This window comes from Hylobates moloch, unplaced genomic scaffold, assembly GCF_009828535.3.
Source record: "Hylobates moloch isolate HMO894 unplaced genomic scaffold, HMol_V3 SCAFFOLD_4, whole genome shotgun sequence".
Lineage (NCBI taxonomy): Eukaryota > Metazoa > Chordata > Mammalia > Primates > Hylobatidae > Hylobates > Hylobates moloch.
This window is the reverse complement of record NW_026652279.1, coordinates 174,180,277-174,193,021: the sequence shown is the minus strand read 5'-3', so window position 1 is coordinate 174,193,021 and position 12,745 is coordinate 174,180,277. Positions and strand designations below refer to the sequence as shown.

Below are 12,745 nucleotides of genomic sequence, written 5' to 3'. Positions count from 1 at the left end.
AAGTTTATGCCAATACATTTAACAACTTAGATTAAAAGGACAAATTTTTTTGAAGACATAAACTACCAAAGGTCACTCAAGAGGAGAAAGGTCATCTAAATAGTATTACATCTTATAGAAGAAGTTACAAGGCCAGGCGCGGTGGCTCACACCTGTAATCCCAGCACTTTAGGAGGCCAAGGTGGGTAGATCACCTGAGGTCAGGTGTTCGAGACCAGCCTGGCCAACATGGTGAAACCCTGTCTCTACTAAAAATACAAAAATTAGCCAGGCATGGTGGCAGGCACCTGTAATCCAAGCTACTCAGGAGGCCGAGGCAGGAGAATTGCTTGAATCCAGGAGGCAGATGTTGTAGTGAGCCGAGATCACATCACTGCACTCCAGGCTGGTGACAGCAAGACTCTGTCACAGGAAAAAAAAAAAAAAAAAAACACACAAAGGAAACTGCAGGCTCAGTCTGGGCACAGTGGCTCACACCTGTAATCCCAGCACTTTGGGAGGCCGAGGCGGGCGGATCACCTGAGGTCAGGAGTTCGAGACCAGCCTGGCCAAAATGGTAAAACCTCTCCTCTACTAAAAATACAAAAATTAGCCGGGCGTAGGGGCACGCACCTGTAGTCTCAGCTATTCAGGAGGCTGAGGCACAAGAATCACTTGAATCCGGGAGGCAGAGGTTGCAGTGAGCTGAGGTCGTGCCATTGCACTCCAGCCTGGGCGACAGAGTCAGAGTGAGACGCCGTCTCAAAAAAAAAAAAAAAAAAGGAAAGATAATTTCAGTCCCTGATGGCTTCACAGGGTATTTTCCAAAAAATTGAGTAAGAAATAACATAAATTGTACATAACTCTTCCAAAAGATTGAAGAAGAGGAATACTTCCCAAATTCATTTTTCTGCTCTCCAGGAAACTCTGTTTAATGAATGAAAAGGCAAGTCAAAGCTGGGAGAAAATACCTGCAAAGCAGATATCTGATAAGGACGTGAATCCAGAATGCATAAAGAACTCTTCCAACTTAAGAAGAAGAAAGCAAGCAACCCCATATAAAATGGGCAAGAGGGCCAGGTGTGGTGGCTCACACCTGTAATCCCAGCACTTTGGAAGACCAAGCCAGGAGGATCACTTGGACCCAGGAGTTCCAGACCAGCCTGAGCAACATAGTGAGACGCCATCTCTGTTATAAAAAAGAAATTTTTTTTTTGAGATGGAGTCTCGCTTTGTCACCCAGTGATGCAATCTCGGCTCACTGCAACCTCTATCTCCCGGGTTCAAGCAATTCTCCTGCCTCAGCCTCTTGAATAGCTGGGACTACAGGCACGTGCCACCATGCCCAGCTAATTTTTGTATTTTTAGTAGAGACAGGGTTTCACTATCTTGGCCAGGCTGGTCTCGAACTCCTGACCTCAGGTGATCCACCTGCCTCGGCCACCCAAAGTGCTGGGATTACAGGCGTGAGCCACCGTGCCCAGCCTATAAAAAATTTTTTAAAAGAATAAAACATGGACAAAACTTCTCCAAAGAGGATATATGGGTGGCAAATAAGCACAAAATCATGCTCAACATCTTCCGTCATTAGAAAAATGCAAATAAAACCACAATGAGATACCATTACATACCTAACAGAATGGCTAAAATTAAAAAAAAAATGTAGCGAGTGCTGTCAGGGCTGTGGAAGATCTGCTGGAGGGACATCAAATGGGTCTACCACTCTGACTCTGGAAACCCTTTTGGCAGTTTCTTTAAAAGTTAAACATTCTGCCAGGCATGGTGGCTCACGCCTATAATCCTAGCACTTTGGGAGGCCAAGGCAGGCTGATCACCTGAGGTCAGCAGTTCAAGACCAGCCTGGCCAACAAGGTGAAACCTCATCTCTGCTAAAAATACAAAAACTAGCCAGGCATGGTGGCGCGTGCCTGTAATCCCAGCTACTCGGAGGCTGAGGCAGGAGAACTGCTTGAACCTGGCAGGTGGAGGTGCAGTGAGCTAAGATTAGGCCACTGCACTCCAGCCTGGGCCACAGAGTGAGACTCCATCTCAAACAAACAAAAAAGTTAAACATTCATCACCACGTGATCTGGAGGCTCTGCCCCAGCATTCGCCCAAGAGAAGAGAGCCTCTGTCCACACCAGGATCTGGTGCCTCACGCTCAGAGCCCCAGACTGGACACAGCCCGAACTGCAGGTCAGCAGATAGAGCAGTGATGGCAGATCAATGCAAGGGGGAGCTATTCAGCCATAAAAGGAATCACTATTGATCCCCAACAATGTGGGCGCTTCTCAGAGCAGTTATAAGGAGTGACAGAAGCCAGGTGAAAAGCACGGCACTTTCTGTGTAATTCCGTTTACACAGGGCCTGGAACACACCGAGTAACATGCACGGTCGCAGCAGTGGGGCTTGGGAGAGGCGGGAGGACGGATTGCAGAGGGCACCGGCAGCTTCAGGGCAACAGCGGCATTCACTCTGCACCTGGGTGCTGGGTCACGGGGTACACCTATGTTCACTCTGCACCTGGGTGCTGGGTCATGGGGTACACCTATGTTCACTCTACGTGTGGGTGCTGGGTTCTGGGGTACACCTATGTTCACTCTACGCATGGGTGCTGGGTCCTGGGGTACACCTATGTTCACTCTACACGTGGGTACTGGGTCATGGGGTACACCTATGTTCACTCTACACGTGGGTGCTGGGTCCTGGGGTACACCTATGTTCACTCTACACGTGGGTGCTGGGTCATGGGGTACACCTATGTTCACTCTACACGTGGGTACTGGGTCATGGGGTACACCTATGTTCACTCTACGTGTGGGTGCTGGGTCATGGGGTACACCTATGTTCAGTCTACGTGTGGGTGCTGGGTTCTGGGGTACACCTATGTTCACTCTACACGTGGGTGCTGGGTCACGGGGTACACCTATGTTCACCCTATGTGTGGGTGCTGGGTCACGGGGTACACCTATGTTCACTCTACACGTGGGTGCTGGGTCATGGGGTACACCTATGTTCACCCTATGCATGGGTGCTGGGTCATGGGGTACACCTATGTTCACCCTATGCGTGGGTGCTGGGTCACGGGGTACACCTATGTTCACCCTACGTGTGGGTGCTGGGTCACAGGGTACACCTATGTTCACGTTACGCGTGGGTGCTGGGTCCCAGGGTACACCTATGTTCACTCTACGTGTGGGTGCTGGGTCATGGGGTACACCTATGTTCACTCTACACGTGGGTGCTGGGTCCCGGGGTACACCTATGTTCACTCTATGTGTGGATGCTGGGTCATGGGGTACACCTATGTTCACCCTATGCGTGGGTGCTGGGTCCCAGGGTACACCTATGTTCACTCTATGTGTGGGTGCTGGGTCCCGGGGTATACCTGTGTTCACCCTGCACTTGGGTGCTGGGTCCCGGGGTATACCGATGTAAAAATCTTAGGGTCATGCACGTTTCATTATGCCTAGTTTGTTGTATGTAGTTATAACTCAATGAAGCTGTTTTTACAGGGAAAACATCTTGTTGAAAGCATGCTGCATATCACGAGCATATCTCCAGGCCATCAAACATTCTGTTTTTAGTGACTAACACCCGACACTTGGATGCAACCGAATTTGCCCCATCTCCTTTCTGCTGCAGGCACTTGAGTGGCCTGCCCATAGCTCACCCATTTAAACCACACTCTGATAACGTGTTATTACACAAATTTTTATACTTTTAGAATTATTCATGAAAGCTAGATTGTCAGGGGTGGAATTATTGGAGCAGAGGTCTAAACCAGCTCTTCCTTCTCCACGCAGGCTCAGGGTTTGGAGCAGCCACCAAGGCCATGTGCATCGGCCTGCGGTACTGGAAGCCTGAGCGGCTGGAGACCCTCATCGAGGTCAGCGTGGAGTGCGGCCGGATGACCCACAACCATCCCACAGGTAAGTGCAAGGCGGGGGGTGGGGGGGAGGTCAGCGTGGAGTGCGGCCAGATGACCCACAACCATCCCACAGGTAAGTGTGGGGCGGGGGGCGGGGGCCTGGAGCTGCCGCCATCTGCACGTCTGCTTAAAGGAGACAGAAGCTGACCCTGCACCTGCTGGCTGCCTGCTGTGAGGGTGCCCTGCCCAGGACACTGGGCTGGAAATCTTGTGGGATCACATCGATTTTTTGATTTGTTGGGAGAGTTGGCATATTTTTTAATCTGCTTTGCTTAAGGCCTGTTTTCAGCCCAAAAGCAGGATTAGCGATAAGTGTGGTGATGTTGAAGAAACTGTACGAGGGAAAGAATTCAGTGGTTTTGGTATCATTTGTGTCAGAACAAAAGACAAAGAAAGGCACCAATGCCTGGGTGCAGGTGGGATCGGGGCGACGCCGGGAACCAGGGCTTGTACAATATTTCCTGCATTTTCCTGCTGTGCCAGGTGGGGGTTGGCCCCACCACCTGCCAGCCAAGGGAGCCGAGGGGACCACAGGAACCACGGCAGTGGCTCCACCCCCCAGGCCACAGTTTTCTCACCTGTAACAGGGCAACTGCCACGTGTGAATCACATCTGCAAATTGGGCTGTGTGAGGGTGAAGCGGGTTGGATCATGTCGCCCCCTTAACATGGCACTTCCTTCCTTGTGGTCTGTGCCAGGTGGCCAGCTGCTCACTGGGGTTTGTCCCCGTCCCCAACCCATCCTGTGGAGCGCAGGCCTCTGAGAGGCCAGGCTGGGGTGGCTGCGGTAGCGTCTGACTCTAGGCCTGACTTTGAACGGTAATGAGGAGGCGGCTCGGTTGGCTTCCATTTAAAAAAGCAAAAATGACTCAAAACTCCTGACCTGCAATTGGCCCTTAATCCTGGCACCTCCCAGTCCCACGCACATCCAACAGCCACGCTAGCCTCGTTCAGGATTACCTTTTGGTATCTGCTGTGATCGGTGTCCCAACGAGGAGGGCAGAGCCGCCCACCCCTCCCTGAGAACAGCAGGGAGCAACCGGCCTTCGATCAACACGTAGCTCTGCTGGCCTGGCCGTCCCACCCCCACCGAGTCTGCAGCCAAGCAGCTGCGTGCCTTTACTACCCTGGGGACAGATGGCCTAAGCAGTGGACTCACAGGCAACTTGGCTAACTCGTTAAAATGTAAGAGGGAAGGCACGTGACCCACCTGGTGGGCCAGAGTCAGATGCCGAGAAGGGAGCAGTGCTGGACTCCTGCTAGCTGAGTGGTGCAACCGGACGCAAATTAAAAATTAAAACCTTCAGACCCGAAAATGTTGAGCATTTGCCAGATGCAGGTGCAGCGGCTCACACCTGTGATCCCAGCACTTTGGGAGGCAGAGGCAGGAGGATCGCTTGAGCACAGGAGTACAAGACCAGCCTGGGCAACACGGGGAGACTCCGTCTCTACAAAAAAATGAAAAATTAGCCAGGCATGATGGCACGCACCTGTGGTTCCAGCTACCGATGTAGGAGGATCGCCTGAGCCCAGGATGCTGGGGCTGCAGTGAGCTGTGCTTGCGCCATTGCACTCCAGCCTGGGCGGCAGGGCGAGGCCCTGTCTCAAAAACAACAAAAAAAGTTGGACATTTGAAAACAATGTAATGAGCACAAGAATCTGTGTTAATAATTTAAATTTCTAAAACATTTGCTAATATATTTCCTACTCATATTTTAAAAATTATTTCACTGCCAGGCGCGATGGCTCATGCCTGTAATCCCAGCACTTTGGGAGGCCAAGGCAGGAGGATCACCTGAGGTCAAGAGTTCAAGACCAGCCTGGCCACCATGGTGAAACCTTGTCTCTACTAAAAAATACAAAAATTAGCTGGGCATGGTGGTGCATGCCTGTAATCCCAACTACTCAGGAGACTGAGGCAGGAGAATCACTTGAACCTGGGAGGCAGAGGTTGCAGTGAGCCAAGATCACACCACTGGACTCCAGCCTGGGCGACAGAATCAGACTCCGTCTCAAAAAAAAAAATTATTTCACATGTTTAATAGATGAATAATTTATATATTTCTATGATAATGACCAAAAATGTTTTAAGGGTTTGATTTATGAAATTGACACTTCAAAGTGCTTTTTAACTCTACTCCCTTTTCCATTTTCAAACCACCTCTGGCAGCAAGAACCACAGTTTGTGTTACAGCATGCATTGCGTGCTCCCATGAGCCCAGAGCTGCAGCGACCCTGCGCGGAGGCAGAGCCATAGGCGGGGTCAGGACCGGCCCAGAGCCCTGGGCTTGAGAATGATTCATAGACTCTTGCCGCTGCTGCAGCCCTCCTGCCGGGCCAAGGGAGGCCCTGAATAGTGCCTTCAAGAGTGGCCCGACAGCTGCTGGAAAGCGTCTCTGCAGCCTGTCTCTGTGGCCCATCTCTGCATGGTGTGTCATGGGCAACCATGCTCCATGTAGCGGCTGTGTTGAGTGGCCGTTCACCGTGGGCCCAGCTTGGGCTTAGGGTCATCTTTTCCCCACGACAGCCCCGGCAGGGCGGTGTTACAGCCCCGGTGTACAGAGAAGTGGGATGTCAGAACGCACACGGCACCCACCCCAGAGCCTGCCTCTGGCCAGCGGCGCCATGACAGCAGACTCGCCCCTTTCATAGGTGGGTGTGGGTCTCACACACACCCACAGGGTCCGCAGCAGAACCGACCCTTCTGAAGCTAACATGGCTCCAAAACAGCAACACAACCTCTCAGCCTCACACGCCTCATCCACAAGAGGGATGATTGCCAAGCCCTTCACAGGCTCTTGTGAGGACTGAGTGGCAGATGACACCCTGGGAGCAGTGCCCAATGGGGAGAGGGCTCGGCAACAGGGGTCACTGCTCCCCTGCACGGCCACTCACACTATAACTACTGCCACCGCCATGGCTGCTCCCATCAGCAGCACCACACCATCCCTACTGCTGCTGTCGCTAGCAACACTGCCACCGCCACCACCAGTGCTACTGCCATCCCTGCCACTAGTGCCACTGCCACCCCCGCCACTAGTGCCACCCCCGCCTTTTAACACCGTTCCGCTTTTATCACCAGTACAGCCATCACCACTATGGCTGCTGCTACTGGTGCTGTCACCACTGATATCACCAGTTCCTCCACATGATACCATCACTAGTACGACAACCACTGCTGCAGTCACTGGCACCACACTGTTCCCACTGCGACCGTCACGAGTACCACCACCATCGTTGCTGCTGCTACTGGTACTGTCACCACGGCTGTCACTGGTCCTCCCACACGACTGCGTCTCTGAAACTACGTCACGAGTACCATGGCCGTCACTTCGCCTCCTGCCACTACTGACCCGCAGCGGCTGCGGTCCCCACGATGGCTGGCAGTGAGAGGAGAGAGCTCATGACTTTGGAAGAGGCGGCCTCTCCAGGGCTGTCTCCACCCGGACGGTGACCACGGGATTTCCAGGACTGTCCTGCCAGCCCTGGATATTGTTAGCCTCACTATGGCCAGGATCATTGCAATTCAGATCAGTCTCTTCCGAGCTCCTGTCTGATGGCTTCCACACTAGCAGGATGAGGCCAGTGCATCGGTGGATGGGAGCCTGGCGGGGCCAGACGTGGCCATGTTCCCTGAGAGCTGCGGACCCAGTGCCACCTGCTCCGTGAGGTGCAGGGCTGGCTGTGTGGACTGCGGGGTGAGCTCAGTACCCCAGAAGCCGCTAGCCTCATCTTTCCCCACAGCCCTGCAAGATGGACCAGGACAGGCCTCCCAGACTTAACTTCTTCCTTAACCGTGTTTTATTAAATACATATATACTCACATGCATTTCTTTTTCAGTAGACAGTTGTAAAATTTGACATACCAAAGAAAATAAGGGAGACGGTGCCTATAAGATGAGCTCTGAGCTTGTCTGTGCCGATGAGCTTGCCGGCTGCTAATGAACGCCCCGAAGTCAGGCAAGAAAAGCCCCAAGCACCAGCAGGGCGCATGAGTCGGCCCCGCACAGGAAACGCCCGAGTGTGCGCAACGGCCCCAGAGCTCTGCGGGGTCGCTCTCGAGTCAGCAGAGCCCCCACCTCAGCCTTCCTCCTGCACAGGCTCGTTAACTGATAATCCCCGGCCACGGATGCTAAGGGTCTACGTGACGCGGTGTTCCCAATAGCCAAAGGCGGAGGCAGCTCGTGCATCCACACACAGATGACGGGCAATCAAAATGCGCTCGTCCACGCACGGAATGCGATTCAGCCACGGAGAGGAAGGGAAGCCATGGAGAGCCACGCGGGTGAACCTGAGGATGCGTCCTGAGTGGAACACGCCCGCCACAAAGGGACAAATCGCGTGTGGTTCCACGAGGAGCAGGCACCCGGAGCGGTCACATCCAGACACAGAAAAGTCGACTGGGGGCGGCCAGGGCGTGGGGAGGGCAGTGGGGTGAGTGGAGTGGGGACAGAGCTACAGTTTGGGAAGATGGGGAGTTCCAGAGAGGATGGAGAATGTCCACAGTGTGAACGTGGTTAATGCCGCCGAACTGTGCACCTGAACATGGGAAAGACGGAAAACGAGCAAACCCTTCCTCGGGGGTCCCACGCAGCGTGGCGCGCGGCCCCAGGCCCTCCCAAGCGGCCCCGGTGACGGTGCCCCCCTCTTCCCCGCCCTCCAGGCTTCCTGGGCTCCCTGTGCACGGCCCTGTTTGTGTCGTTCGCTGCACAAGGAAGGCCGCTGGTCCAGTGGGGGAGAGACATGCTGCGGGCGGTGCCGCTGGCAGAAGAGTACTGCAGGAAGACCATCCGGCACACGGCAGGTGAGCCGCTCCCCCGGCCCCAGTCCGCGCTCAGAGCAGATCTGGACAGATTCAGCCCCTCCATCGGCCCCCAAATACTTCAAGGCACTTTCGCTCTTAGATGGAACTGGGAGGGCCCTGTCCGGGCCATGTGAGCAGAGCTGGGCCTCGCAAGGCAGGCCCCATGCTGCTCCTGACCAGCCTGCCTCTGCCCTGACCTGGGCGGCTTTGCCTCCCCACCCGGAGCCTCAGAGAGACCTGAGCCTGCCGGGGACATTTGCCTCCAGCGGGTCCACCCGTCCCCCGTCCACCCCAGCCCGTGGCACCAAGCGACTGGCAGCCTTTGGGGTGCTGAGTGGGACCCGTGGTGCGCCGGGGAAAGCTCCGCTTCTGCCGGTTTGGGCGAGCTCAAGGCTGGGCCCTTCCCTCAGGAGTCCCATGAGGCCGGCCAGAGGCAGGGACAGCAGGTATGGGACTAGGAAATCCGTGACGGTTCCGGAAGATTCTTCCACCCCACGGGAGGTGCCGTCTAAGAGGGGAGGGGGCAGCAGGGGGAGCACTGGCAGCTTCATGCAGCGTTTGGCGTCCTTGCATTGTTGAGGAAATTGGAAATAAGGTATCCAGTGTATCCTGGAGAAGGAGAAGGAGGATTTGAATGTAGGATCAGGTTTGCTTATTTTTCAAAACAGCCTCAGGCTGAAGTCTTCTTGATTTTTTTTTTTTTTTTTGAGATGGCATCTGGCTCCGTTGCCCAAGCTGGAGTGCAATGATGCAATCTCAGCTCACCGCAACCTCCGCCTCCCAGGTTCAAGCAATTCTCCTGCCTCAGCTCCCGAGTAGCTGGGATTACAGGTGCCCGCCACCACGCCTGGCTAATTTTTTGTATTTTTAGTAGAGATGGGGTTTCGCCAGGTCGCCCTGGCTTCAAGTGATCTGCCCGCCTTGGCCTCCCAAAGTACTGGGATTACACACGTGAGCCACCTCGCCTGGTCTGAAGTCTTCTAGAAACAGAAAAACCAGTGAATCCCTTTATTTGCCCTGCAAGGCGCAGGCGCGTGTTCTGAAATGCCTTGTGGGGGACTGGTGCACAGCTTTCCACGGGGGTGCAGGCATGGATACCTGCCTGGACGTGGCTCAGGGGCTGCTCAGCCACCAGGCCTGTGCTGATGGGAGGAAGAAAGTCAGCGTCCACACACAGTCAGTACCTCCTTGAGTTGCTGCTCTGTGCTCCCCGTGGCCTGGCCCTCCTCAGGAAGCGTGACTGCTGAGGACGCCTGGCAGGCCACAGCACACTTTATTTCCGGTGGTTTCATCTCTCTTACTGCTTGGTGTGGGAGCAGTGGGAGATGGCTAAGCCGGTGGCACCGGGTTCTTTCCAGCTGAGGTTGTTGTCTGCAGCCAGGGGCTAAGTCATCTCCCTAACCCCAGGAGAGTCATCCTGACCCACCTTAGAAACAGGCGAGCAGTCAGGCATGGGGCCACGCCATTACCGAATTCACAGTATATTAACAAATGTTCTCCCAGAACTCTGGTATTCAAAACGGTTTTCCTCAAAGCATTTTCTGAAAAACCGTTGGAAGTATCTGACTAGCAAAACCTCCTCCCCTTTGTGTTCGTGGAATGTTTCCGAGTATTCTTCAGAAAGCTTTACTCTTTCTCTTAGGGATTTGAAATGCACAGATACCAGTTTAAAGCTCTGAGAAGCAATCCTCCAAATAAATCTATTTAATTTCAAATTTCTTTAACCCAGAGTTTTATGAATTCCCTTGACACAGAAACCTTTTTAACAGAGCATCTAAAATCATCCAGAGAACGTTAAGTCCCGTAGGACACCCTCCGGAAACACTGCTCTGGGCTTCTGACCGGCCCACCTGACACGGCCCCCCACAGTGAGGACAGTTCACAAATCAGCTCCCTGCTTTTGTGTTTGGACGTCTGTTTCCGAATTGGCCAACCCCCGCTGACTCGGGTGAGAGGCAGTGTTTTGAGTCTGCGCCCAGGTCCACGTTGACGCTCCACCCGGAGTTCCAGGCCCTGTGGGTTCATGGGATGCGCCTGTGGCCGCTGCCCTCTTACTTTTGCGCCTTTCACTTCCAATTTCATGTCGCTGAACAAGACCCTAAGGGGGCTGGACTTTTCCTTGTGTGAAACCAAATTGGCCCGGAGTTTCGGAGGGCACGTGAGTCTCGGGTGCCTGTGAGCCTTGTCCAGGGCCTGGTCCAGGGCCCGCCTGGCCTCCCTGTGGCCTGGAGCTCTGTGGCAGGAGTGTAGCCTCCCCGCTGCAGCCCTCCAGCTCTGCTCTCCAGCGCCCTGAGCTCTCCAACCACAGCCAGGCAGGCAGGATCTGTGCTCTGTCACCGCACGTGATCGGCACACGTGTCCCTTGGGCCTGACAACCACCAGTGGCCTGCACAGCTCCCGCCCTCTGTGGCTCCCACGGTGCCAGGGAGCAGGAGGTGGGGTGTGGCGGGAGGGCCGGGGGACTGGGGCTGGGCAGCTGCATATGCCTCCTAGGTCCACGGCGGGAAGGCGCTTCCCTGTGGTCTGTAGGGTGTATAGCTGCAGGTTCAGACTCCCTTCTGAGTCAGCGTCCTCTTGGCCAGTTGACCTCCAAGAAGTCCCTTGAGCATTCAGGGGCCTGGATTTCAGTTAGGAGTAATGAAACATGCCATGCCCTGCTCTGCAGGTGCACGGCTAATGCAACAATGTAACGAGAATGCTTTTGCCCCATCTCCAACTTGCTTGCTGTCCTTTCAAAGCAGCTAAAGGCTGGGCATGGAGGCTCACGCCTGTAATCCCAGCACTTTGGGAAGCCGAGGTGGGAGGATCACTTGAGGTCAGGAATTCGAGACCAGTCCGGCCAATATGGTGAAACCCCATCTCTACTAAAAATACAAAAATTAGCCGGGCGTGGTGGCGGGTGCCTGTAGTCCCAGCTACTCAGGAGGCTGAGGCAGGAGAATCGCTTGAACCTGGGAAGCGGAGGTTGCAGTGTGCCAAGATGGTGCCACTGCACTCCAGCCTGGGCAACAGAGCGAGACTCTGTCTCAAAAAAAAAAAAGAAAGAAAAGAAGGAAAACAGAGGCCAGGCGTGGTGGCTCACGCCTGTCATCCCAGCACTTTAGGAGGCTGAGGCAGGTGGATCACCTGAGGTCAGGAATTCGAGATCAGTGTTACCAACATTGTGAAACCCCGTCTCTACTAAAAATACAATAATTAGCCGGGCGTGGTGGCGGGCGCCTGTAATCCCAGCTACTTGGGAGGCTGAGGCAGGAGAATCGCTTGAACCCGGGAGGCAGAGTTTGCAATGAGTGAGATCGCGCCACTGCACTCCAGCCTGGGGGACAAAAGCAAGACTTCATCTCAAAAAAAAAGAAAAAGAAAGCAGTTACAAACGTCAACATGTTGGTAATTCTGGACAGTCGCTCAGTTGTTTACTCCAGGACAGGAGCTGGGCTTCTCCACATGCCTGCAGCTGGGTGGAGGGGGCTTCGCCACTTCCCCACACACCCCCCCCCACTCCCTGCACCCACCCCAGGGCCCTCCGCCCCACTCCATGGATGCCATTGTGTTCAGCTCACCCTGTTCTTTATGTTTAGAATACCAGGAGCACTGGTTTTACTTTGAAGCTAAATGGCAATTTTATTTGGAGGAGAGGAAAATCAGTAAAGACTCAGAAAGCAAAGCCATCTTCCCCGACAATTATGACGCGGAAGAGAGGGAGAAGGTAAGCCTTGTCCTGGCACTGGGGCAGTGTCTGGCACACCAGTGGTGCTCAATAAGTGCATAGCAAGTGGGTGGATAGGTGGGTGGGTAGGTGGATGGATGGATGGATAGATGGATGGATAGATGGATAGGTGGGTGGGTAGGTGGATGGATGGATGGATAGATGGATGGATAGATGGATAGGTGGGTGGGTAGGTGGATGGATGGATGGATAGATGGATGGATAGATGGATAGGTGGGTGGGTGGGTGGATGGATGGATGGATAGATGGATAGGTGGATGGGTAGGTGGATGGATGGATGGATAGATGGATGGATAGATGGTTGG

The 12,745-nt window shown here is 54.1% G+C and overlaps 1 protein-coding gene across 2 annotated transcripts in view; it reads left to right on the top strand.

The window, feature by feature from the left end:
* Positions 1-12,745, top strand: part of ADPRHL1 (ADP-ribosylhydrolase like 1) — a 49,842-nt gene that overhangs the window by 11,799 nt on the left and 25,298 nt on the right. For both annotated transcript variants that reach the window (XM_032151413.2, XM_058438122.1), the window contains exons 3-5: positions 3,786-3,911; positions 8,573-8,713; positions 12,292-12,419. In XM_032151413.2, the coding sequence (XP_032007304.2) occupies positions 3,786-3,911; positions 8,573-8,713; positions 12,292-12,419 (395 nt within the window). The remainder of the gene's footprint in view (positions 1-3,785; positions 3,912-8,572; positions 8,714-12,291; positions 12,420-12,745) is intronic.